General features: G+C 42.4%; 1 protein-coding gene across 1 annotated transcript in view; it reads right to left on the bottom strand.

The window, feature by feature from the left end:
- Positions 1-27,336, bottom strand: part of ATRNL1 (attractin like 1) — a 981,827-nt gene that overhangs the window by 845,199 nt on the left and 109,292 nt on the right. Inside the window, exons 6-7 of the mRNA XM_054982776.1 lie at positions 12,216-12,390; positions 7,374-7,461 (exon numbers count right to left, since the gene is read on the bottom strand). Coding sequence (XP_054838751.1) covers positions 7,374-7,461; positions 12,216-12,390 — 263 coding nt within the window. The remainder of the gene's footprint in view (positions 1-7,373; positions 7,462-12,215; positions 12,391-27,336) is intronic.

Below are 27,336 nucleotides of genomic sequence, written 5' to 3'. Positions count from 1 at the left end.
AACAAGGTGCAACAACCCAGAGCTGGCAACCCTTCTTGGAAGGCCCATTGTATATCAATAGAAAATTCCAAGTAAAACATAATTAAGACTAGTGTTCAGGCACTTAAGAAAACAGCTTCCCACTGCCGACTCTTATCATTTATTATTCCAAGGTAATAACACAATTTTGACAAAACATGCTTTCTAAAATGAAATTGATATGTATAAAATATTATATCCTCCAGTCAATTATATTGCTTTACCTTGAAATCAATGCACACTGATCCTGATCTTTTACTCCAGTTTACAGTTAGATTCAGAAGTGACAGAAAATACACATCTAAAATTTATATCTATAAATACATTAAAAACCAATTATTAACTAAATATTACATAGTCCATATTTGGGTTTTGGGGGGGAAGGGTCTGTCCTAACACAAAATTTTATGAAAAGGTCAATATTTCAGAAAAGATGAAACTTGGTATAGTGTTCAGCTAAATTGTTCATAAAATCTCCAGCTCTGCTTATTCTCTAAAACTTAGGCCAAATAGAAAGCTCTTGTAATACATAAAATATGTACATTTTGCACTTTGGGACATTCAGAAATAGTTCCATGTTTTTATTGGTTGCTGCTGCTGTTAAGCTGTTGTAGTTAAGCAAGAGTGGCAAGAACAACTTATTTGTTACCTTATTTATTTTCTGCACAGAATTATACTAAGAGATGATGAGCTCCAACATCATCCCCATGCCATACAGCTGAATGTTGCCCAACACCAAGGGAGTGCCCTCCCCGTGCCCCCATGGCTCTACAGCCATTGAGTTCCATATCTGAAAAGAACAAACTAGATGCACAAATCATCAAAATATTTTGACTGACCTGAATGATCACAAATGAGAAAGAAAAAGAAGTTCTATTTTAGGTACAGAGTCATTTCAACTGTCAATATAAAGTCTAGAAGCAATCCCTACATTCAGTTTTCATGTCCAACCAAACAAGTGATCAGCTCTGTCACTGATCACATGTTGTGAACTATGCATAGGATACTGAAGCATTACATATTGAGTGCTGAACAGACCATTGGATATTTACCATGAAGGGTCCTTCTTTTCTGAGGACAGGAGGACATTTTGAGATGAGTGATTTCCACCCTCTAATCAGGGAGGTAGGACTAATTTGAACTTTCTGTCTTACAGTAGCTGTCACTCTTCCCTTCAGTTTGGTGACTCCGAAAGCAGGAAAGAGCTTAGAACTATAAGTAAAGAACAATTACATGCAAGATCACAACAAGAACAGATTAACCTGGAAGAACAAGAAGTATAGTGAACAGATAAGAGGTAATATTGAAGTTGAAGTTGACGACTCCGGTAGGGGCAAGATGTCCTCCTGTCCTCAGAGAAAGACCCTTCATGGTAAATATCCAATGGTCCATTCTCCCTCTGAGGCAGAGGACATCTTGAGATGGGACCTCCCATAGCACTGTCCTATTCTTTGGGTGGGTCACCGTCATCTGGTCATAAGATGTGCGTAATACTCTTCTGCCAAATACTGCATCAGCTGAGTCATAAGTGCTCAGCTTATTATGTTTAACAAAAGTAGATACAGACGACCAAGTAGGTGTTTTGCAAACCTCTTTGACTGTAGCACGTCTGGCAATGCTGCACTGGTTGAAGCACTTCATATTGAGTGAATGGTAATCTCAGTTGGTATGTCTAGTTTTTGTTTTGTTTTAAATTTTGTGTGCTTCTATGATGCTTCTAGAGTATGTCTTACGTTCAGAGTATGTCACATTTCTTCTTTAGGATGAGAAGTATTTGGGCAACTGATAGTAGACCTAATTCCTGTGATCCGTGGAAGAGAGAGAGATCACTTTTGGTATGAAGGTAGGGGATAATAATAGTATACTTTGTAAACCGTTCAGAGTGGGCATTAAGTTGTCCTGAAGGGCAGTATATAAATCAAATGTTATTATCTGTTTGCAGGACTACTTAGACGTTATGTTAGATACATAGCTCTGGCTAATTGACAGGCCACCCGGTTCTGATACCTTTCTTGCAGACGTAACTGTGGCAAGGAACAAAGTTTTCATCCTCAAGCCACTTAAGAGGAATTTCCATGATGGGCTCAAAGGGGTATCTGGTAAGAGACGACAGAGCTGTATGCATTTTCCAAGTCAGAAATTGGTAAATCTGTGGCGGGTCCAGAGTATCACACTTGAAGGAGCTACATATAAGGGGCGCCTGGATAGATGTAGCCCCCAGTAGTGTGGCAGCACTGTTGTTAAGACTGTGACCTGGCGTCTTAAGGCTGAGGCTCTGAGACTGCTTGCATGTCCTGATCCTTGTAGGAAGGATAGAATAGATCTGGTCTTGGGTTTCATGACAGTAACCCCGATTGATTGATTGATTGATTGATTGATTGATTGATTGATTGATTGATTGATTGATTGATTGCACTTCCTGTGAAGGCTTTCCATGATGCATTATATATATCCTGTTAGTGGACTGTCTCCTAGAGTCCAGATGTGTGTCAATTATTTCTTGAGAATAGCCGGGTCAGTAGTCCTGCTTATTCCCCATGTGGTTTGCCGAACTGGGCCTTGCTGGAGAGCATCCGTAGATATTGGAGGGTCTGCAGTGAAAGTGTTGACAGCTACTGAAGAATGGAGAACCATGGGTGTCGGGACCAATAGGATGCTACCACAATTGTGTCTACCTTTTGTTTTCTGATCTTTCTGATTCGTTTTGGAAAAATTGGAATGGGTGGAAGGCAAATAGCAGAACAAGTGGTCCCTGTGACATTGACGTGTCAGTTACTTTGGCCTTTGGATGGAAGCACCTCGTGAAATATGTGTCCACTTAATTGGTCAATGTGTTATCTGTTCTGATTAGAATGTGTTGGTCTGGTATTTATAGTAGAGCTAGATAAATTGCCTGGAGCTCCAGTAGGTTGACAGGGGATCTTGTCTCTCTGCTGGACCATCAAGCTTACACCAGTGGATCTTCTAGTACTGCTCCCCCATTCAAGAAGACTAGTGTCTGTGGTCACCTGTTTCAATACTAGACTGCAGTATTGCTTTCCTTGCAGAAGGTTGGCCATCCTTGCCTGCTGTACAAGACTGGGTTTGGGGTTTGTTTGTTTTTTTCACTTTCAAGGGACCCAAATGGAAAGATCTTTTTTGTTCATAATTTGTAGTTGCAAGGGACTCAGTAGTCACTGAAAGGGTCTTGTATGTAGTTAACCCTACTGGATGTCATCAATGCTCGGACTCAGTAGACCTATCAATGAGTACCTGGCCTTGATGATCACTTCTGATGTCTCCTTTCTCTTCTTTGCCTCTGTTTCAGTTAGGAAGAGAGAATTGTGTTCCCAGATTTTCTACTCAATTGTTTGGATTGTAAGGAACTTCTCTGTAAGTTGATCAGGAACCGTAAGCTTGTAGACATGCAGAGCTTGACCTGATTCAAGTCATCCAGATAAGGGTGTACATAAATGCTTTTCTCTCTTAATGCTACAGCCAGGTTGATCAAGATCTTTGTGAAAGACCTTGGTGCTATGGAGCGACTGAATGGTAGTTCTCTGAACTGTAGATGGACCCCCCCCCTGCCCGTGCAGAAAAGAAGGAATATTCTCTGCCCAGAAGAATTGGAATGTGAAGTAAGGTACTCCTCTGGTGTAGTTCGGCTCTGAGATTCAGAAACAACAGAAGCCTTGACCCAAACTTGGGATCCTCTGCATGCAAGACAAGTGGTCCTCCACTGAGTCAGGGCCCTCCACCACAGAAATTCTGTGATGGATCTCATCATCTCCAATCTGAGGTGCTTCAGTTTGATAACCTTGTTGATATATTTTAAGTCTAGTATCGCCCTCCAATCTCCGTTCTTTTTTGGCACTATGAAGAATATGGAGTATTCTCCTTTTCCCCTTGTCTCAGGAGAGTGGAGTCATGAGAAAAGCATGGTTGCACTTACCTGTGACAAGAGTGTTGTCTACCTGTATTGAAGGATTCAGAATCTCTGTAAAGTCACTGCAATAGTCGCTATGAAACACACAGATATTTGTAGAAATAAACTGAACTCACAACAACTTACAGCAAATAAATGTTCGTTCTTAAGAATCCATTGGGCTTTTATCTTCTCCTACAAAGATGCAATCTGCTATTAGAGATGTTCAATGGCCTCAATTCATAACACTTTGGTCCATGCTTTATGTCTCAGGATAGGGTTAAACGCATTTCATGCTTCCTTGAAGGGGATGGTAGAAAGGTCATAATCATGTGTTGAGCAACAGCTTAAGAAAAAAATGTTGCAACAGGGGAGTTCCGGTTCCCACATAGGCTAACAGTTTATAGCATTTGCTGTCTACAGTGACTGGAATAGAGATGGAGTGCTATTTAATCTGCAGGTCATCAACAACAATAGTGATGATCACAGAAATGAAGCATAAATTTGCTAAGGGTTACAGCAGGGGCCCTGCCGGTAGCCAAGTCAATGAGAGTTAAGGCACCATTTCAGAGTAGGATAGATGTAGGATATATATAGATCCAAGCTTTCATCCCCAGTGTGGACTCAAAGTGGATACAACATTTCATACCTTTCCATTCCATACACACAAAAACCCCACTAGGCAGGTCAGGCCTAGAGAATGCAACAGGCCTGAAACCACAGGCAAGCCTCCCAGGCAGCATAGCAACGGAATCTGGATCTCCCAGATCCAAGCTTGATGTTCCAACCACTACACAACTGGCTCTTGTTAGAAAGGGTGTTGTAAAGGAATGATCCCAGGGACAGACTGAACATAATTGTGAAAAGAGCTCTCTCCTAGCAGAGGCAACTGTAACACTGTAGAGTCGGATTCATGTTTTACATTGGTCCCAGGTTACTAAAATTGGGAACAGTTGCACTACAGTCCAGAGTTTACTCATGTCTTCAAGAGCTGGCTTAAGGAATGCTAGGAGAGGCCTGTGCTAGGCCTTGTACTCTTCTCTTTGTTTCTGCTGAATAAAGTTACCCAGTGCTGATTAACAAGGAATTGAGAAGCCTGGGGAGAGCCAGACCCATTCCTTGGGGGGAAAGGGAAGTGTGGGCATATACAGAGCCAACAGGGAGACAAATCTTCACTGACTGCATAAGCTTCACATTCACCAGGAGAGATATCACTTTGTCTTTTTTTTCTGGTATAGGTTTCCTCTCTATCTGCCTTAATAGGCCAGCTAGGATTCCCTTTGTATAAAAGTTGCCCTTTCTACAACCTCTGTCAGCGGGGAAGGTCTGAAAGAAGAACCGGAAGGAGACTTGTCTCTTCCCTCAGTGCGTGGACAACAAATTTGGCAATCTCTTCTCATAGTTAAGTAAACAAGTTTAGGAGATCTGGGGTTAGCATCACAGTGCCTGACTCAGTTGCATTACTCATTAGTAGACCTTCCTCATCATCAGCACTGGACCCTGGGGCTGTTATTATTGTTGGTTCACCAGGTTGTTTGGCGGGCTCTCACTGGGTTCTGCGCCCATTGATTGACTTTTTGGATGTGGGAAACCACTCTTTAGCCACCTCCCTATTTGTTGGCAAGGTTGCCAGCTTTGGTGAAGCCCAAAATGGCTATCGTGTAAAACTGTCATCTTTCTCTGTCCTGCATTGAAGGCTAGCCATTTCCTCCCTCATGAAACTGAGGATAATCAAGAGGAAGCCCTGTCATTCTCCACTGTTCTGTGTTGGACCCAGCTATTTCCTCCCTCACCACCTGTCTCAAAGCAGCTATGAAGTCAGTAGACATAGACAAGGAAGCCAGACCTGGCACATTACTCATGGTCTGTTCACTGGCAGAGCTCAATGGTGAAGATGACTGAGTGAGCCATTTTGGCCTTGAATGTTCTGTACCATTTGGATTGATCAACAAATGCAGCTGGAGGCACTTTATGATCTTCTCCCCTCTGTGTAGAAACTGGAGGTGTGCCAGCTAGGCTCTGTGTGGCTGTCACGCTATCTGAGGCCGTCCATGTGCCAACTAGGCTGTGAGTGGCTGACGCGCTGCCTCTGAGGGGAAAGGTGTTGGCTAGCCTATGAGTGGCTGGCGCACTATCTGAGGCCATCTATGTGCCGGCTAGGTCATGAGTGGCTGCTGCGCTGCTTCTGAATGCCTGTAGTGCTGTGATGCCTCTTTTCAACGTGCTTCAGGGGCTTCATGGCTTCTGGCTTTGAAGCAGGACAGGTGTGGGTAGGCCCAGCCACCTCACGATCTGGTCCACTTTCTGTTTCCAGATCAACAGGTGTGGCATTAAAGTGGGCTGCCAGCTCAGCCTCTGACAAGAAGCCATCTGTCACTGTGGCCTCCATGCAGGCCTGAGGCAATCTGAATGCTGAAATTCTAAAATGGCCACCACTGCAGCCGAAGAGAGAAAGAAAGGAAAAGGAGACGAATGCAGAAAGGTTTTTCCCTCAGGTTAACCTCACTGCATGGAGGAGTATAGGAGGAAAAAAATTAGGAGCCAGCCACAGCTGAGAAAGAGACAAGAAGAATAAGAGACTTCCTTGAGGGAGGTCAGGAAGGAAGGAGGGGAGGGTAATGGCCACAATGGAAAAACGTAGGAAAATTTTTTAGGAGAACTCCCTGCAGCTAGCCACACTGCTGGCGGGGAGAAGGCAGGTATTTAAGAGAAGTGACGTATGGAGTAAAGAATTGTTAGTGTTGAAAGGTAGAAAGAAGGAAAAGTATACAGCGGGCCAAGGCAGAAGCCTAAGATGCTGCTCTCCCTGTTAATGCAGGAACAAAACTGAAGGAAAGAGTGACAGCTACTTGAAGACAGGAAGTTCCAATTAGTCCTGCCTCTCTGAACAGAGGGTAGGAATCACCCATCTCAAGATGTAATCCACCTCAGACGGAGAACATAAAGTTCACCACCCCTATGATTCTGTATGAGTAACTGGAAATCCATAACGGTAATTCATACAAAGGAACATGTTTCTATGCATGGATAGGGAATTTTGCAGGATCTTTAATTTCTTTAACAGTTCTTTAATTTGACAGTTTAAGAAAGAAATAGAGGAAGAAAAGTCTATCTTCAGAAACCAGATTAAAGTACCTTTGATTTATCAAAACACTTTGTAGTTTTATGATAACTTTATGGTACAATGTTACTACATATTGAGGTAAAAGAATTTTTTCACCTCAAATTTCTGAAGTATGGAAAACTTGACAACTGAGTTACTTATAGCTGTGGGGATAGCATTGCAAGACATGAGGCCATCTGCACTATAGTAAATCAAATTAGAAGCTTCATTGTCTATGCAACTTAATGGTTCAGTTCTGACAGGGTAGCTCTAACATAATCTCAATATATGATTCAGTCCATAGCACAGAAGTTTAAGAAGTTAAATATTATCATAAATGATCCAAACCTGATATAACGCAATAGTATGTCCATATCTCTGAAGTGGTCCTTTCAATACAGGTACTACATTCCATATGCTGCTTTCCAAATTATAACTACAAGGTTAAAAAAAAAGAAAGACATGAATGACGAAAAATCATAAACTAGGAAGTGATAAGATTTATAAAATTTTGTGTTCTTTTCTATAACTAAATTGATTTATTTACTGATTTTGCCAGTTCCTTCCTACCAAAAAGTTCCAAATTTGCACAAGTTTTTTTTTATCACTTCAGTTTAAGGCCACATGTTATTTAACAAGTGTTTCCCTAGGCCTTTGGGCACATATTTCCAATGAATATAATGTATCATCAATTATTCTTAATAGTAAAGTGAACTGAAAATAACCACAGATGTTTTACTAGAGAGAAAAATCCTTACATAGTTGTTAGCAGGAGTTACACCAGTATAAAAAGTGAAATAAAGTATTCTATGTTGTTGAAAGTACACAAGCATTTCACATCTATAAAGCAGCAAAGTTTGCAGATCTTTCTCATCTTCCTCTCCCCTCAGGGGTAGTTTCTGACCCAGAGTAAGTTTATTTCCAGGGTCATGGGACTAGCTATTCAGGTGAGGAGGCTGCAGAAGGTAGAGGAATGTGGGCCGGGATTGATCCTAGCTTCCTCTTCCAGATCCTGCAACCCCAGGAATAAACTTTTCTGAAGTCAGAAAAAACTGCTGGGGCAGGGGGAGATCTGTGACATTCAGTACCTTCCAGTTTACAGATTGCTGGATCTAATCCAGAGAATTTTACCACTTAAGTAAATAGGAGTGCCCTTTAACTACATAAAGTGAATTTTAAGTCGTGAGAAATTTGATCAGCTGTATTTCATCATAATTAAGCTCAAAGGATATTATAGGTGCAATTATGAACAACAGCTCAAGAACGTAATGTCCAGAGGCAAAGATAAACAGAACTTAATTATTTTGATATACGTGGAAGGTAAAATGAACAGAAAATATTTTCAGGGCAATTCTCCTTGTAATAAACATTGTTTCCAGCTTAATTCTTGGTTCATTCCCAAGTGCTAGTTTAAAATGCAGAACTAGTTCCAAACATGGTTGTTGTGGGTTTTCCGGGCTGTATTGCCGTGGTCTTGGCATTGTAGTTCCTGACGTTTCGCCAGCAGCTGTGGCTGGCATCTTCAGAGGTGTAGCACCAAAAGACAGAGATCTCTCAGTGTCACAGTGTGGAAAAGATGTAGGTCATTTGTATTTACTCAGGAGGGGTGGGGTTGAGCTGAGTCATCCTGTAAGAGTCAGCTCAACCCCACCCCTCCTGAGTAAATACAAATGACCTACATCTTTTCCACACTGTGACACTGAGAGATCTCTGTCTTTTGGTGCTACACCTCTGAAGATGCCAGCCACAGCTGCTGGCGAAACGTCAGGAACTACAATGCCAAGACCACGGCAATACAGCCCGGAAAACCCACAACAACCATCGTTCTCCGGCCGTGAAAGCCTTCGACAATACATAGTTCCAAACAGTTTAGGTCAAGAGAAGGGTCATCTTCCCAAGCCTGCATTCCAAACCATCAGGAACATACACACAGGCCATTAAGGACCATTTAGATTATTTTTTTTATCCCTCATCTAAATGATCAAATTCAATACAATATATTCCACCACAAATTTGCAACTCATGACCTACTTATTCGTAAATTCAGAAACAACTGTATAGTTTAATGCCAGTCTGAAGAACCTTGTGCTAGTATCTTTTCTTTTGACAAGATTAAATTTACCCATCATCTATTGGCCTAGAATAATTAAAACAATACCACATCAAGATACAGAGATCAATCAAGTGAACTTCTCTAACTGGCTAACTATTATGAAGATTATGCTTGCTGGATCCTATTCCATAAATCTATATGATATTCAGATTTTGCTCAAAGGCTTTGTAGCATGCCTAATTCTTGGCTGAACATCACTGCTCATCTAAAGCATTTAAAGCTCAGCCCTTCATATAGTTTTGACTGCTACTCCATTTTGGAGTTAAGTAAGTGACTATTTAATGTTTGAATTATCATTAATTCGTATGCGACTAATGATTCTTAACAGGCATGGCCTAGACTTTGATGTGGTCTTTTCAAGAAATCTACAAATCTGAGGTCATTTGAATAATATTTGTTGTTGAATTCCCATTTGCATTGAAAGATAACCATGGTGTTTTCCTCATGCACGCTTAATCAGGGTTTTCTCGATATTTGAGCCACAAGGATTGGATACGCTTTGGGACTTTGTAATTCTGTGCTCGAGGAAGTACAACTGAAGTGATATCTATTTATCTTTTCTGTGCTAGAAATATGCCCTGTTTCTGCTGCAAGCTTTCTGTTTCATCAGTTGATCAGCTGAGGACACATCAATTTTCATTATCTGAGAACAGGTCAAGTTCATCAGTGAATCAGCTGAGGACAAGTCAGTTTCCTGAGTTGAGGGGCTGAGGAAGTTTCCAAGTTTTAATGCACCAGCATTGCAACATTGTTGTTTAAAAACATTTTTTAAAGACAGATTTACTTCATACTGCTGAGGTTAGTCTACATGCACTACACACTTTTTAATCTATTCTGTTCTATTGGCCATTCTGCAGCTTACTGGTCCAGGAAAATTGAAAGGTTTTTTTTTTATGCATCAATGTTGCAATGTTGTTGTTTTTAAAAAAATTTAAAGAAAAGCTGGATTGGCTCCTGTTCAACCAACCAGAGTTCAGGGGGATAAAGGGGAGGGCCAGAGCCAGGATTCACATTGAAGAAAGCATTCTGCACTTTAAAGAAGCCATAGTTTGACTTTCCTGTAAAAAATAATAATCAGGGTTTGTATGCAGGAAGAAAAATCACAGAAACCCCAGGGAAAAATGATTCTGCAGTTGATGCAGCCTTTTACCGTGCAGAATGCAAAAACAGTCTTGGAAGCAGTTTAGAGTCTGAATTGGGGTATCTTGACCATGCATGCAGAACTCTAGAGAGAAATCAATGCAGTATGGGGCCAGCACTGAAGAAAACGCCCAGTGCGGAAAAGACTCATGACAGTTTTAATTCATAGTATTGCTTGTATAATTTTTTTTTCTTTTCCATGACTGGGATCCAAAAAAGTTTGAACATGTGTTTGGAATGATATAAATATTCTTTCTCAGCTGCAGCTTCTCACACTGTGTCCTATCAGGCTTCAGAGGATTCCACAATGCTTTTAACCATTTATCATTCACTATCACCAATTTTTAAGTTCCTGCATCATTAGAAACAGTTCTAGTCCCAACACCAACGTTTACCCCTTCAACCAAATTTCACATAACCCTTTGGTTTCTATTTTTGCCCTGAAAGTGATATTTGAGGTGAGTTCAACATTTCATTTTACATATAAATATATTTTATTATTGTTCATAGAAGTATTTACTTCATCACTAAAATGTCACAAGAATTACTGTATAGCTTATATAGTAGTAGGCATATATAGCTTACATGCTTACTAACGTGAAGTGCTTTTAACACAATCAACCGGTATTCACTTCCCACTGTGTACTTTGTTATGATATTGTTGATGAGCTCTGGATTATGAGTGAACTGCAAACAAACTATCAGTCTTAAAGAGCCAGTCTCGTATACTGACACCAAGCAAAGGGGCACCCTGAAGGTCATCCACCAGAGAATACAATGGAGGATATTGCCAGCTGTGCAAATGGCATCTGAATGAATCAGTGCATTCCTCTGCCTTAAGAGCAGGCTAGTGGAAAAATTCCTTTGCTTTCTCCAGAATCTAAATAAGGCCAAGTGCAAATGGCTCTGATGGTAACCCAGGTTCAGCCTGTGCTAACATTGTTGGAGTACTGCAAGGCAAAGCTAGAATTCTCATTAAAATGAGATTCTGGATTATTTCCAGGGTCAAGATCAGACATTCATTCCAACCCCAGATCTCTGCACCGAATAGAAGCTGTGTGATGGCCATACACCGGAACAGTTTCAAGGCCGGCTCAACTAAAAATCCTAGTGTTGAAGTGTAAAATTTAAAGATGGCCCTAGTGGTTTTCAAAACTGAGGCTTTTGTTATTGTCAAATGGGTTTTCCGTAAGAAGGTTTCACTAAACGTCATCCCAAGATACTTAAAGGTTCTATATTGTTCAATGGGATTGCCATCTATTGATCATTTAAATCTTCGAGGTTTCTTCCTAAAGACCATTACTTTGGTTTTGGCAAAACTGATATTTAAAGCATCGCCCTTACAGAAACTACCCAGTTTGTTTAGCATCCTCTTTAAAGCGATACAAGTTAAGGACATCAACACCACTTCATCAGCATATAGGAGAATTGATACTTTCTGACCTCAGGTCATTATACACAATTGCTGCCCATTTTATTATTATTATTTGGGAAGCTTCAGTCCCCAAAGACCTTCCAAAGGGAAATTTTATTTGCTCAACTGTGTTGGCCTTTGGCCGCATGCAATAAACACTATTCTGATTCTAAAGCAGAAACTATGCTGTATTGTTTATATAAAAATCTCTCACAGGCATGATTGCAAAATATTGGAGAGCTGAATGCAGTCCTATGCAGAACTACTTCATTCTAAGCCTATTGACTTTAATGGGCTTAGACTAGAATAACACTGTTAGTTTACATTCCACTGCAGAAAATGCCTTTATACAGGTTAAGCATCAAATAATAAGTAAGTTGTACTTGGGAAAAGAGACATTTTAAGAAAGATTCTTTAAATGTTCACTGGGGAAAAGTAGTATGACAACAGGGGCATGATTCTTATCATGTAATAATAAATGCCTTATAAAAATAGTAATTCAAAGACAAAGAAAATTGCTTACTTTAATACCATTTGGAATGTACTATAATTAAATGCATATCCACCAATCACCCACATAAATTTTCCATGTAGAACAGCCTTATGGGAAGCCCGACCTACAGATGGACTAAATGGCTTCACATTGGGTAGTATCCAATATGACTCCGTGGAAGGTACATTCAAAGAACAATCAGGACCTGTTTAAAAAAAATTACAATCGAATGTCATTGTGTAATTTTCTAGGCAAAAATGTAAAAATCACTTGAAGGTTACATGAAAAAGCAATATACATTTTAGATATAACCCTACAGATGCTGAAAAAAGCAAGCAAATATATCAACTACTACAAAAGAATGTTGACTAGGAAAACACATCTAAAAGTCTGTCTCTGCAGAAAGCTATACGATGTTGAACAAAGCTTTATAATTGCAAAGCATCATATTTTTATGAACACAGACATATGAAGTTTACACTTTTTAAAATTCGGGTATGATGCCTTGGCAAGGAAGAATACACATTTTGCCTTTTATTTTAAAAAATATGAACATTTTTAGTCTCAAAGTCCCAAACCCCCTGGACATTTCAAGTATATGTCCTAAAAGGAAATCTAAATAATTATTTTTTTAGAAAATATGACTGGGAAGTTGAAGTTCACTAGCTTGAATCATTCTTGGAATGTAGTTTTGCTACCTCCTATTTGCAATTCCCTGCTTTCCAAAAAAGCTGTTCCTGGGGACTCTGAAATCATGGTTAATGCTATGTGGTAGCTGCTAGTGGGATGAATATGTGGAAATCAGCTATCCCCCTCTTACACCATCGTAAGTATTTTCTGCTTATTCTAGGACATGATAAGCCATTATCTTGTTGAAAGGGAGAAAAAACAGACACTTTGAAAACCATTGTTAGATACCATAAGTGTGCAAATATGCAGCATATTACTGATTTAAGGAAGTAAATAATTACAAATGTCATGATGAACATTTTCTTTAAAGAATTTAATCCCATAATCTGAAAGCTAACCACAAATGGAACGATTTCACCAACGCAAACTAGGAATCGCTACTGGCAAATAATTCATAAGACATAATTTTGAAAGCGACAGGGAAACATTTTATCTTCTCCTTTTCCCTTCAGGATGTCTAAAAATGCTAGAATAGATTGTTCTGTGACTTTATGCTTAAGGCCATATGTTAAAGCCATTTTTCATTAAGTGTATAAACTGTGGTCCTTAGCATTACCACTGATGTAAATTTAATTGCAGGGATGGAAGGCAGCATGGTATAGCCTGATCTTGTCACATCTTGGAAGCTAAACAGGGTTGGTATTTGGATGGGTGACCACCAAGGAAGACTCTGCAAAGGAAGGCATTGGCAAACCACCTCTGCTTCTCTCTTGCATTGAAAGCCCCTTGCTGGCATCACCATAGGTCAGCTGTGACTGGACAGCACATTACACACACATACATTTAATTTCACTCAGTAGGATAAATAGGATGAAGGGATACAAAACCTTCAAACATAAAACATGGAAAGGAAATCAAAAACATTTACAGTTATCAATATGTTAAAGTATGTAATTATTTCTTTTCTACATCAAAACACACCCATTTTCAAAATAGGCAATGGAAGCCTCCATCTCAGTTTGCTGGGACGTTTGGTACAGACAGAAAGCCAGGCAGAATGCTATCTTTGCAGCTGTTCTACAAAACTCCATAGGTATGCTTTTCAATGATGACAGAACCAAGAAACAGAAGTATACAACTCTGCACAGCTATTAATTTGCTAAACCATAGATTACACACACAATCAGGACTGTTTCAGTACTAAATAATTATATATAATTAAAACTGGTGAGATCTTCCTTTCCTTCCATCCAACTGCAACTCCGCCCCCCTGCCATCTTATTATCAACAAATAATTAAATTAGCACATAGTATGTGATGGATCCAGTGAAGATGGACATTCAAATGAAATTATCCCCATATGCGTTAGTGGACAGCTTGATCTGCAGAACTTCTGTAAATGGAGGGAGATTTCCCAGGATTCCTGCTTCCTACCATAGCTCTCTCTAAGCTCTTGAATATCTTCTTACCCTTTGGCTTTTCACTGGTCACAAGGCACTGCTTGGGGAAGGAAACTTTCTTGCATCTATCCTGACTTGGACTCTACTTTAGCAGTGATAGGGTCAAAGGGACTCTACTTTAGCAATGGAAGTGATAGGGTCATATGGTGCCAGCTTGTCCAGTTGTGTGAAGATGTGGACAGAATTCTTGCAAGCCTGAAATCTACTTGTTGCTTGTATGGTCCAGACAACTTCAAGGATTCTTGGATGAGCCAACTCTGGCCTTTCCTGAGTAAGAAAGATATTGCCATTGTCATACATACCCTGGTAACTTCTACATTAGACTATTGCAATGAGTTCTGAAAAGTGTCCAGAAGCCCCAGTCCCAGATTTAGCTGGGGCCCTAATCTGCAAGCTGTGAGGGTGTGGGGTGCAGCAGAAGGTAGCCATCATCATCTCGAAGTCCCAGTGGCTCCCAGCAGCCTGCATGAGACTGCGTGGGCAACCCAAGATTCAAACTGCCCAGCAATTGCAGTCAAACCCCTCCCCACTGCTATGAGGGCAGTTTATAGATGGAATATCATAAACACTCTTTCCCATATATCATAAACCCAGAGAACTGCCTGGCTCAGAACAGATACCAGTCAGGAAGAAGCCTAGAAAATCACCAGAGTATGAGTCAAAGTGGCTGACTGACTGACACCCTTCCATGCCCTAGACAGACATAACTTAGGACAGTGAAGTCTCCCAAGAAACTCCTGGCTTATCTTGTCAACGCCTTATCTCATTTCCCTGCACCCGCTTACTTTAATCAGAGCTATTCAGCAAACCTGGTAGCTTTTTCCATCTGGACTCCCAGCCACCCATGAGTGTGTATGTGTGTTCTAGATCCATCCACACACACTCAAATCCATTTGGGATTCTCCTCATGAAATGCTGGTTATTTTGCTGCTGCCTCCATGAACCTCTATCTTCAACACTGGTAACTATTGCCCTCCTGAAACTGCTTTCTCCCCCTTTCCTCCCAGATTTTCTTAGTCTTGTATGGGCGCTGTGTCTGATTTTCTGTATGTTTGTCCTTTTATCTCTCTTAAAAAGAGAAATAAAAAAAAACTTTCTAATTGAACATCTGCCTGCTTTATTTCAAGAGTTCTCTAAGGGAATAATCTCTATAAACATTGGTGAAGAATCCCAGTTACCCCTTCTTGCTTGTCTCCTTCAAGCTAATTTCTCCAACTAATTAGGAGACCACCTATTTGGGTAATAGAGCTGGCCAACTGTCATCGAGCTGGCTGGGTTTCGGGTGGGCAGTTCCAGCCAGTGGACTTGGAGAGTGCAGTCTTCACTCAGGTCCACCAGTTGGACATATATTTAAAGTCAGCTCGGCCCTCCAGTTCTTCAAGCATATTTAACAAACACCAACATTTGTAAAAACTTTTGATTAATTAGGGATGCCATGTTAATCTTCCAGATTTGAATTCATGTACTGTAGCTCTGCTACTGCAAGATAAGTAACCCAGACCCTCCTCATATTCAATTCTCTCAGATACAATTTTAATCATGAAAAAATTATTGGTGATTGGATATGCAAACTTTTGAAAATGCTACTAAAAATTAGTAGAGTTTGAATGAATATCTTGCATAAGAATATCTTGCATTAGTATACAAAAAGAGCAAACAGTTGCAAATTTCTCTCCTACCTCTGCACAAATTCTAAAAGCCTTTTCTCTGCAAAGTCCTTTCTTGGTAAAGGTGAAATTGACAAGAGATCTCAAATCCCTTGTCAACGTCCCCTGTGTGGTGAAGGTGCTTCTCCTAACTCAAGTTTGTCAGTTTTATCACTGCCTTTGAAGAGTGCTGTAGATTGAAAAACAGCTCTCTTCAGCTTGAAAGCTTCAATGCAAGGCTGAAAACAGTTTAGAAAAGTGTTTGCAAAAGCTTTCTTCCTACCAAAGTAGCAAGTCCTAGATAATTCCTTCAATGCAGATATGAGTGGATTTTATAACATTATAAAATGTTATAAAATCCACTTATTATGGATTATAATGAGGTATAATCATGTGATTATACCTTGATTTAAAAATACATGTCTAAAACTATTCTAAAGCCATTTATTATTGTATGATCTGCCTTTGACGTAAGTTAATGCGCCTAGTAGTTTGGTAACATATTCCTGGAGATTTGGGGGTGCTGCCTAGGAAGGGGGGGTGTTATAATGTCAGAGAGTCTACCCTTCACAGCAGCCATTTTCTCCAGACGAACTGATCTCTCTAATCTGGAGATCAGTTGCAATTCCAGGAGATCATTTGGCCTCACATGGAGGCTGGCAACCTTATAGCTAGAAGTGAAAATCTTTACCATCTTATCTCGGCCCTTGCACCAGGGTAGACCTTGTTAAGACTCGATTGGGACCAAAAGGGACTGTTTCAGAGTTTGCCTTTGTTCTGGGAAGGATATTGATAGGCAAGCCACTTCTGCTGGCTGTCTCCCCATGGTTTTAACAGGAATGGAGGCTCAAGCTGAAGAGGAAGAACACAAGAAGTTTTGACCAGTGGCTGACAGCTGGGGCTCAGCTGTTGCACATGAGTGGGAAAAGGTCCACCACTACTAAAGAGGGAGAGTGACACCAGTTACTTACCTGGAAACCAAGAGCAGTACTGAAACAGAACAACTACTGATGGACAATACTAACATTAATACATGACGAGAGTAGCCCTAAACTGCTGTATAGTTTCTCTGTGGATGATAGCATGCTGAGTGTAGAGTATGGGGGGTTATTAGTGGTGCTGGGGGAAATTGTTAATGTGATGATGTTTGATGAATGAACAGTGTCAGTGTAGATAGGAGCGAGTGGGTATGGGGGTGGGATTTATCAAGGAATATCAGTATTTGGCAAGGATGCTTATGCTTAGCATCCCAAGAATTGACAAAGCAAGGGCCCGTTTCCCCTGCCACTACACTACTGCAGTGTAATATCAGACCTATGAGGCACAAAACTGCCTCTCCAGGCATATTACAGGAAGATTACATTGATCTGGCTTGCCTAACAGAGACATGGTTGCAAGAAAAACTCTGCTGGTTATATTGCTACCCAAATGGGAGTGGGGGGTATCCTTGTGAGTTGTGGGAATTAGCATACAAGAAGACACAGCGAGAGGAGATAACTAGCAAGATCTCCACCAATATCTACCAGGATTGTTCCTTTAGAGAACTCTCAAGTAAACAGGCAGCTATTCAACAGGAACAGTTTTTATTAAAGGAGAAGCAAGAGAGCAATCACATGAAACACACACCACACACAGAGCTAACTAGGAAATCAGTGAGGAAGAGAGATTCAGGGAAGGGCTATATTTACCAGTCCCAGGAGAGACAAAGGTTCGTAGAAGTAGCAGCAAGGACAGCCAGTGTCTCATGGAAGGGGAGAGAGCTCAGATGTATCTGAGGGTGTGTGGAAGGGTCCAGAACACTCACACACTGCCATGGCTGAAGGCAGCTCAATTATACTGTGAAACATACTCGGGGCAGGATTGCATCTTCTGCCTCCAAAATAATTGCTTAATGGCTGTGTCCAGAGGTGAGACAATAAATTGGGAAAGGCTTGCTTGTGCATATCTAGGCAGAACTATAGGTAAAAATAGTGATTGATCCCCCGTGATATTTGGACAGGGAGGGGCTAGCAGGTCACTGAATAGCCTAGATTGGGAGGGGAGATTTGGAAGTGTGTACATGAGATAAAGCAGGAGTTTCTGGAAGATCTCTTTTATCTTAAATCTTTGCACATATCCAGGGTGTGGGGCTGATAATTAGGGGTGTGCAAGCCAAAAATTTTCGGCTATAGCCGAAAGAAGAAAGCCGAAAGAAGATTCTCTATCGTTAAAGCCGAAAGCCGAAACAAGAATCTCTTTCGGCTTTCGGCTTTCGGGATTCTTTCGGCATTATTTCGGCATTCTTTCGGCTTTTTTCTATGGGAAAATGCCTCCGTCTTCCAGGACGCCTGGAGGAGGCATTTTCCCACCAAATAAGCCCAAAATTGGTGGGGACCTTCCTCTAACCCTTCTCTAACAACCACCCAAGTTTCAGACAGATTGGACTTTGGGGGGCCATGTTACGGCCCCCCAAAGCAGGTCCCCCCATCCTCCCATAAGAAAGCGAAGGAGCAGCATATTGTTAGCATGCTGCTGCTCATCTTTCTTCATTATTTCCTATGGGGAAAAAATGAAGAGGCAGGCTTCCTTTGCCAGGGGTGGCATTTTGCATGCAAAATGCCCCCTCACCCTCAGGGGCCCTTCTCCCACCCCTCCTCCCACCCCCCACCAAGGCTCAGCCTGCTCCCACTTAGGGGGGCCATTTCATGGCCTCCCCAAGTAGGTGCTCTAATCTCTACCACTGACAGCTGGGGGAGGCTTGTGTTGCCAGGGGTGGCACTTTGCATGCAAAATGCCCCCCAACCCTCTGGGGCCCTTCTCCCACCCCTCCTCCCACCCCCCACCAAGGCTCAGCCTGCTCCCACTTGGGGGGGGGGCATTTCATGGCCTCCCCAAGTAGGTGCTCTGCTCTCATCTCTACCACTGACAGCTGGGGGAGGCTTGTCTTGCCAGGGGTGGCATTTTGCATGCAAAATGCCCCCCAGCCCTCTGGGGCCCTTCTCCCACCCTTCCTCCCACCCCCCACCAAGGCTCAGACTGCTCCCACTTGGGGGGCCATTTCATGGCCTCCCCAAGTAGGTCCTCTCAGCCCCTAAAGTCCACCCCTTACAGCCCCACACAAACCCAATTCCCCCCCAGCTGCCACACACAGACCCAAATCCCCACATTAGCCCCTCACAGACCCAAATCCACCCCCACCTGCCCCACACCCATAACCCCAGGAACAGGCTGGCAAAGGCCAGCCCTCTCTCTTTGTTCCCTATGCTGGGAACTTCTAAACTCTCTTTCCCTGGGCAATTCTGCACAGCCCAGGGGTGCCACAATGGTGGGCACACTTCTGAGTGCCAGCTGGTCCCTGTGAAAGAGCACCTGAACCACAGACACCCTCCCTCAAATTCCCCCACCACCTACAGAGATGTCTGGCCAGCCAGCCCCATTGTTCCCTATGATGGGAACCAACTGCACAACAAAGAATAAAACAAGAACAACACAAAATAAAGTTTTAATTTTTTTTTCTCCCTTCCAAAGTACAAGTAGGCAAAGCATTATGACACATTACACCAGCAGTCCCCCACACAGAAAAATTAAAACAAAACCCACTTAACATCAGAGAATCACAAAACACGATTCCTGTCAAAAACACTTTATTTCTTGAACAGCTTTAGGTTACACAGCAGGGGGGAACACCAAAGGGCATGGCAGCACTATCTTACACAAAAATAACACAACTCACTTAACATCAGAGAATCACAAAACACGATTCCTGTCAAAAACACTTTATTTCTTGAACAGCTTTAGGTTACACAGCAGGGGGGAACACCAAAGGGCATGGCAGCACTATCTTACACAAAAATAACACAACTCACTTAACATCAGAGAATCACAAAAGCACAATTCCTGTCAAAAACACTTTATTTCTTGAACAGCTTTAGGCTACACAGCAGGGGGGGGGACACCAAAGGGCATGGAAGCAGTATCTTACACAAAAATAACACAACTCACTTCACATTAAAGAATCACCCCAAAAAATTGCTGTCAAAAGCACTTTATTTCTGTAACTGCTTTAGGTTACACAGTAGGAAGGCACCACAGAGCAGGAAAGCAGTGTACTACACAAAAATAACACAACTCACTTCACATCAGAGAATCACACAAACACAATTGCTGTCAAAAACGGTGAAGTGGGTTGTATTATTTTTTGTAGTACATTGCTATCATGCCCTGTTGTGCCCTCTACTGTGTAACCTAAAGCTGTTCAAGAAATAAAGTGTTTTTACCAGGAATTGTGTTTTTGTGATTCTCTGATGTTAAGTGAGTTGTGTTATTTTTGTGTAAGATAGTGCTGCCATGCCCTTTGGTGTTCCCCCCTGCTGTGTAACCTAAAGCTGTTCAAGAAATAAAGTGTTTTTGACAGGAATTGTGCTTTGTGATTCTCTGATGTTAAGTGAGTTGTGTTATTTTTGTGTAAGATAGTGCTGCCATGCCCTTTGGTGTTCCCCCCTGCTGTGTAACCTAAAGCTGTTCAAGAAATAAAGTGTTTCTGACAGGAATTGTGCGTTGTGATTCTCTGATGTTAAGTGAGTTGTGTTATTTTTGTGTAAGATAGTGCTGCCGTGCCCTTTGGTGTTCCCCCCCTGCTGTGTGACCTAAAGCTGTTCAAGAAATAAAGTGTTTTTGACAGGAATCATGCTTTGTGATTCTCTGATGTTAAGTGAGTTGTGTTATTTTTCTGTGTGGGGGACTGCTGGTGTAATGTGTCATAATGCTTTGCCTACTTGTACTTTGGAAGGGAGAAAAAAAAATAAAACTTTATTTTGTGTTGTTCTTGTTTTATTCTTTGTTGTGCAGTTGGTTCCCATCATAGGGAACAATGGGGCTGGCTGGCCAGCCATCTCTGTAGGTGGTGGGGGAATTTGAGGGAGGGTGTCTGTGGTTCAGGTGCTCTTTCACAGGGACCAGCTGGCACTCAGAAGTGTGCCCACCATTGTGGCACCCCTGGGCTGTGCAGAATTGCCCAGGGAAAGAGAGTTTAGAAGTTCCCAGCATAGGGAACAAAGGGAGAGGGCTGGCCTTTGCCAGCCTGTTCCTGGGGTTATGGGTGTGGGGCAGGTGGGGGTGGATTTGGGTCTGTGAGGGGCTAATGTGGGGATTTGGGTCTGTGTGTGGCAGCTGGGGGGGAATTGGGTTTGTGTGGGGCTGTAAGGGGTGGACTTTAGGGGCTGAGAGGACCTACTTGGGGAGGCCATGAAATGCCCCCCCCAAGTGGGAGCAGTCTGAGCCTTGGTGGGGGGTGCGAGGAAGGGTGGGAGAAGGGCCCCAGAGGGCTGGGGGGCATTTTGCATGCAAAATGCCACCCCTGGCAAGACAAGCCTTCCCCAGCTGTCAGTGGTAGAGAAAAGAGCACCTACTTGGGGAGGCCATGAAATGCCCCCCCCAAGTGGGAGCATTCTGAGCCTGGGTGGGGGGTGGGGGGAAGGGTGGGAGAAGGGCCCCTGAGGGCTGGGGGGCATTTTGCATGCAAAATGCCACCCCTGGCAACACAAGCCTCCCCCAGCTGTCAGTGGTAGAGATTAGAGCACCTACTTGGGGAGGCCATGAAATGCCCCCCCAAGTGGGAGCAGGCTGAGCCTTGGTGGGGGGTGGGAGGAGGGGTGGGAGAAGGGCCCCTGAGGGCCCCTTTGCCAACCCTGGCAAAGGAAGCCTGCCTCTTCATTTTTTCCCCATAGGAAATAATGAAGAAGATGAGTAGCAGCATGCTAACAATATGCTGCTCCTTCGCTTTCTTATGGGAGGATGGGGGACCTGCTTTGGGGGGCCATAACATGGCCCCCCAAATTCCAATCTGTCTGAAACTTGGGTGGTTGTTAGAGAAGGGTTAGAGGAAGGTCCCCACCAATTTTGGGCTTATTCGGTGGGAAAATGCCTCCCCCAGACGTCCGGGAAGACGGAGGCATTTTCCCATTGAAAAGCCGAAAGAAAGCCGAAAGAATCCCGAAACGTTTCGGCTTTTTTCTTTCGGCTACCCGAAACGTTTTGGCATTCCCCGAAACGTTTCGGCATTCCCCGAAAGAAGCCGAAACACTTTTGTTTCGGCATTCTTTCGGCATTCTGAATGCCGAAACGCACATCCCTACTGATAATCAGTTTTGCCTCATGGCTCACATTTAGAGATGGGCATGAACAGAAATACGAACAAAAAAAGCCACGAACAGCCCAATCTGCTGTTCACGAGGCCCCATTCTAAACGAACAGGTGGTCGTTGCAAGCGTCATTGCTGTTCGTCACGCCAGACAGTCTGGCACCTGCAATCAATTCCCTTGGCAACTTAGGCAGGGATTGTCTGAACTCTGTCTGAACTCTTGCTGTTGCCCTGGAAACCCCAATCTAAACCCAATTTAGTTTGATAGACAGGTCTTCCTTTCAAGTGTGGAGCTCCAAATTTGTTACAAGGGAACAAAGACCATGGGGGAGGGGGGCTCCCAGCTCTGGCTTTGAAGAGGGATAGACAGCTGCTGTTGGCATTTTGATAGACAGAGTACATTGGAGCTTGAATTTTCTTTGTGTATGGTGCAGTAGGGATCTACCCCTTCAAGTTCCAGGGCTGCTGCCAGGCTCTGGGGCCAAGCTATTATTTATTATTGGTACCTTTCCTGATGCCTGCTCAGGTCAGGTTTCTGGGAGTGGTGCAGTAGGGATCTTGACATGGATGATGGCTGGAGGAGAGCCTGCTGGCCCCCACGAACATCCAACCATGAACATGTTCATGAACGGGGCCATGTGTGTGGTTGTTCGTGAGTCCCTGTTCATGGATGGCAACGAACAACGAACATCATGTTCGGGTTTTTTTCTATTCGTGCCCATCTCTACTCACATTCCAGTATTTTTCCATCTCCAGCCAGAGCTGGGAACCATTTTGCTTAGCCAGGGAGCATGTTTGGTGCTTGAAACACATGGGGGGAAAGGCATATGATATGTCCATATTAATAAGCTGTTCTTTCAGTGTAAAGGAGGGCATGACTGCTAACAATATGGTCCTTCACCAACCCCACATCTGGTATATTTTTGGCCCTGGACTGGCTCAGTTACAGCCTCCATCTTTGAACAAACTGGATTTCGGCCCCTGACTCTGTGTAGGTTGCCATCAGAAATTGTAACTTTTGTTGAGAATGCAATGATCATTTGTAAAGATGGGTGTGCACCAAATCCAGGTAATCCAGATCCGGCTTTCAGGAATCTCCAAAAAAATCTGGGATTCCTGAAATCCAGGAAAGATTCTCTGATCCAATTAAGACAGATCAGAGAATCTCAGATTTATTTGGCCATTATTCCCTATCTGGGGGCTATCCTGAAGGCTGGGGAGGTCTATGAGCCTTGAAGAAGGTGCCTCCAACCACTCTCCATTAATCCCTATGGGGAAAACTATCTGTAGGCTATTCAGGGGGGGGTAGCATTTTTCAAGGAAACTCCATCAAATTTGCAGGGAACCTTTACTGACTGTTCTCTAAAGACCACCCAAGTTTCAAGAAGATTGGACCCTGTGGTCCAGTTCTGTGGGTCCCTGAAGAAGGTGCCCCGGCCACTCTCCATTGTTTTCTATGAGGGAAACATTTCCAAACAGGCTCCTAGGCAGAAACACACAGGAGCAATGCTGCCAAATGCAAATTTGGCAAATGCAAGAGGAAACCCAACAGAACCAAGCCGAAGCAAGCAAATGGATAAAATCCCTTCAGGACCAAAGTGAATCAAGGGGACCAACATCAAACCAGAGAATCATGGCAAACCAGAGAATTCCACCCAAACCAAACTGAAGCAAGGGATACTGTTGCAACTTAGTCCAACTGAACCAGTGTCATGCACAGAAGCCAGGCAGACAAGGAAAGCTCTTGCATGTATTGGTCACTCATTCCTCTTCCTTCTGCCTCACTTCCCCTCCCTCCTCCCCCCCCTCTTGAAAAAAAGCAGGAGAAACCCAGGAAGGAACTAGTAAGAGGCCGAAGCTACATCTACTGGATTTAGGATTTACATTTCCAGGATCCAGGATCAGATTTTCTAATTTGATTAAGGAAAGCTGGATTTAGCCAGGTCGGCAAAAATCCATCTTTCCCCCCAAATCTCGGATCCTGATTGTACACCTCTACATATAAACACTGGGAAGGCACCTCTTAATATTGGAAGGAAGGATTTGATCAGAGGGCAAATCATCTAAAACTTGTTCAAATGAAGTTTTACAACAGAAGACTTCTCCCACCAGTCAACCTCAATTGTGTTTGACCCTATATGATATTATTGGTTGAGAAGAATAATGGATTGCTGGATTGTTGATTTTATTTTGTGTGATTACTTCAATGGTTTCAGGAGAATACATGGATTAAGCTGAAGGAGCCCAGAATTCAAAGTTTCAACTAGAATACAGTGTGTTAACTTTACTAACTGCCACTGAGATGTCATGAGAAATAGATAGCACAGGACACAATTCCAAACATAAGAGGGACTCTTATCACAATCATGATATAAAGGAGTACTTCCCTTTTAACACCAGCCTGAAGTTCCTCATTGGAAGTCACTATCCATTTTTTTTTTGCATTTTTATAAAGGAAGTATTATTGCAGTTTTAATGTCTGTGAATATGTTCTAGATAGTTTTTTATTAGTTAGAATTTATTGTTAGTTCTAAAACTTCTATTTATTGTAGGCCATCCCTCTGCCATCCATTTATTTCAAAGAAAACTACATAGTGTAAAGGCTTTTAGACAAAAAGTACAAATTAGCACAGACATTAAAAATGTAAAAGAAATCCAAAAGTTTAGGACAAACTAAGTATACATGTTTGAAATAACACAGATTAAAATTTGAAAAAAATAGCAGCAAGCTTACTTCCTTGCTAAACTAACATTTTTTTTTACATTGAGATAATAGCAGTTGCTCAGATTATTAGAGCCACCAAAATACATTTGAACCAATCCCCACAACAGAGGCTTCCCTGGAATCTAGACTGAAGCTGAACTTGGAAAACCATTACCAAGAGGATAGAAGAAATGCTTGTATAAATATAAGTACTAATCCAATATAAATATATTTAAAGTGCAAGGTGACTAAGTGCTAATATACATACAGAATATATATCTTTAAAAGTTTTTAGAAAATCCACACTCCACAATGAATAGCAATTACAAAATATGAAAAGTCGGCCAGAGCAGTACATTGAATATAATACAATCAATATAAGTCCAAATATAAATATGGAGACTGGAGTTTCTTTCCACATATTTCTTTGAAGGTGCACAAAAGAAGGGTGCTCTGAAGAGAAATACCAATGCTGTCTGGTAAGAATCCAAGAGCAATGTCTAATCTCTTTTTTCTGTTGCAGGTGGAACCACAAACGGGAAGAGAGAAAATCCTCAAAGATCCAACACGGGGGCAGCTAATTATACAATTGTTTCATACAGGGACTTCTTCAGGGGTCATAAACCTGATCCAACATACAAAAATCAGTAAAAATGCCTAAACTCAATATTCTCTCAAAGGACGCACCTCAAGTTTCGGCCATGTGCCACAGCCGAGATTAGAGGTGCATCCTTTGAGAGAATCTTGAGAGAATGGGAAGGGAAAGTTGCTTCTTTAGAATGTTTACTGAGGGTTAAAAACTTTAAAAACCTTTAAAAAAATAATTCCCTTCAGTCTTAAAGATGAAGTGAGAGAAAAGCAAAGAACAGCAATGGAGATCCTCTCTCTGCGGTAGCAAAAAGAACTGAGGGAATAGAGTCCCTCCTTCTGGTCATGTGAAGTTTTTGTCAGGAAAGTGCCAAAGACAGGAGCGGTGCTACAAGTCTTCTAGAGAGCTCTGGAAATTCTCTCTGTGGCTGGTCTGCGTGTGCACAGTGCACAGTTCCCCATTATATTATGACATTGCAATTTTTTTAAATTGCAAAATTCTCAGGGGGGACTTAGGCATATACTAAAAGGGGGAAAGGTGCCATAAAGCTACCAATGATGCCCGTGATGACGACAGCACCCTTGCTTGAAAATTTTGATTCATCTTTGTGGCTTCTGTGATGGATCTTGATAGACCGGGATCGGTGAAGGCTACTACTTCTGCCCTGGATCATTGCCCATCCTAGCTTCTAAAGTCATGTAAGGAGTCAGACCACAATGAGCCTTTAGTGTCTATCATAAAACAATCACTAACTCAGGGCACCTTCCTTCAGCCAATCAAAGACATTATCTGTCCACTACTTTAAAAAAAAACCCTAAAGAAAAATGATGTGGCCAAATATCGCCCTGTCTCTAATTTGCTTTTTCTAGGCAAAGTTGTCTTCTTGGACAACTCATCTGCTCTGGACCATTTTCAGTCTATCTTCAGAGCAGGCTATGAGACAGTTGGCACTGTTGACTTTAGTTGATGACTTCCATCTGAATGTAGACAAAGGCCGTGCTTCTTTATTTCTCCTACTGGATTTATCTGCAGCCTTTGATACAATGGACTACGTTATCATGTTGAGGAGCTTAGAGGCAGAAGTAGATATCAGGGATGTGTGTTGTACTGGTTCATGTCATTCCTCAGGAACTGAACACAGGTTGTTGTTGGTGACCAGCTATCAGTGTGGGACCTATCCTGCAGACTAGATCATATACCATAGTAAAACAGACTAGACCACTATAACACACTCTACATAGGACTCCCCTTGAAGTGATCTTGGAGACTCCAGTTGGTACAGTATGCCACAGCTCAGTTATTATCACCAGCTAGGCAGAGCATGCATGTATATTACTCTTATTCTGCAGTCACTCCATTGGCTAGGCCACCCATCAGTTACTATGCTCAATTCAAGCTATTGGCTATCAAATAAAAAGCCCTTCATGGGCTTGGACCCTCGTATCTGCAGAGCTCTCTCTCTATATATATACTCCATCACAACAGCTTCACTCATCTGAGTAGGGCTTTCCACAGGTACCATCCTACAAATGGGCATAACCAACAACAGTCTGTAAACTTGCATTCTCTGTTGTGGCCCATATCTTATGGTATGGCCAGTCTGATGAGGTCACAAAGGCTCCAACTCTCTCAGCTTTTCCCAAACTATGCAAAACTGAATTATTCAGGAAAGCTTTTTTTACACAGGCAAAACGGTTGTACTCAGGGCTTTTTTTGAGGGAGAGTACTCCGGAACGGCATTCCAGCACTCTGGAATCTGCCCACGTGATTCCTTCCTCCTTCAGCCCTGCAGGCTCTGCAGAGAAGGCTAAGCTGCTATGAGTTCATTCTTTTCATTCCTCTGTGAGTGAGAGAGCGAGCGAGCGAGCTGGGGCCCAGTGCAGGCTCTGCAGAGGAGGTTAAGTTGCTGTGAGTTCATTTTGCTTTTTTTCATTGTGAGTGAGTGAGAGAGTGAAAGAGTGAGAACTCCTGGGGCCAGCTCTCCAGAGGAGGCTAAGCTGCTTT

Source organism: Eublepharis macularius, chromosome 6 (assembly GCF_028583425.1).
Source record: "Eublepharis macularius isolate TG4126 chromosome 6, MPM_Emac_v1.0, whole genome shotgun sequence".
NCBI lineage: Eukaryota > Metazoa > Chordata > Lepidosauria > Squamata > Eublepharidae > Eublepharis > Eublepharis macularius.
The sequence above is the reverse complement of the archived record's forward strand: the minus strand, read 5'-3'. Positions and strand labels throughout refer to the sequence as shown.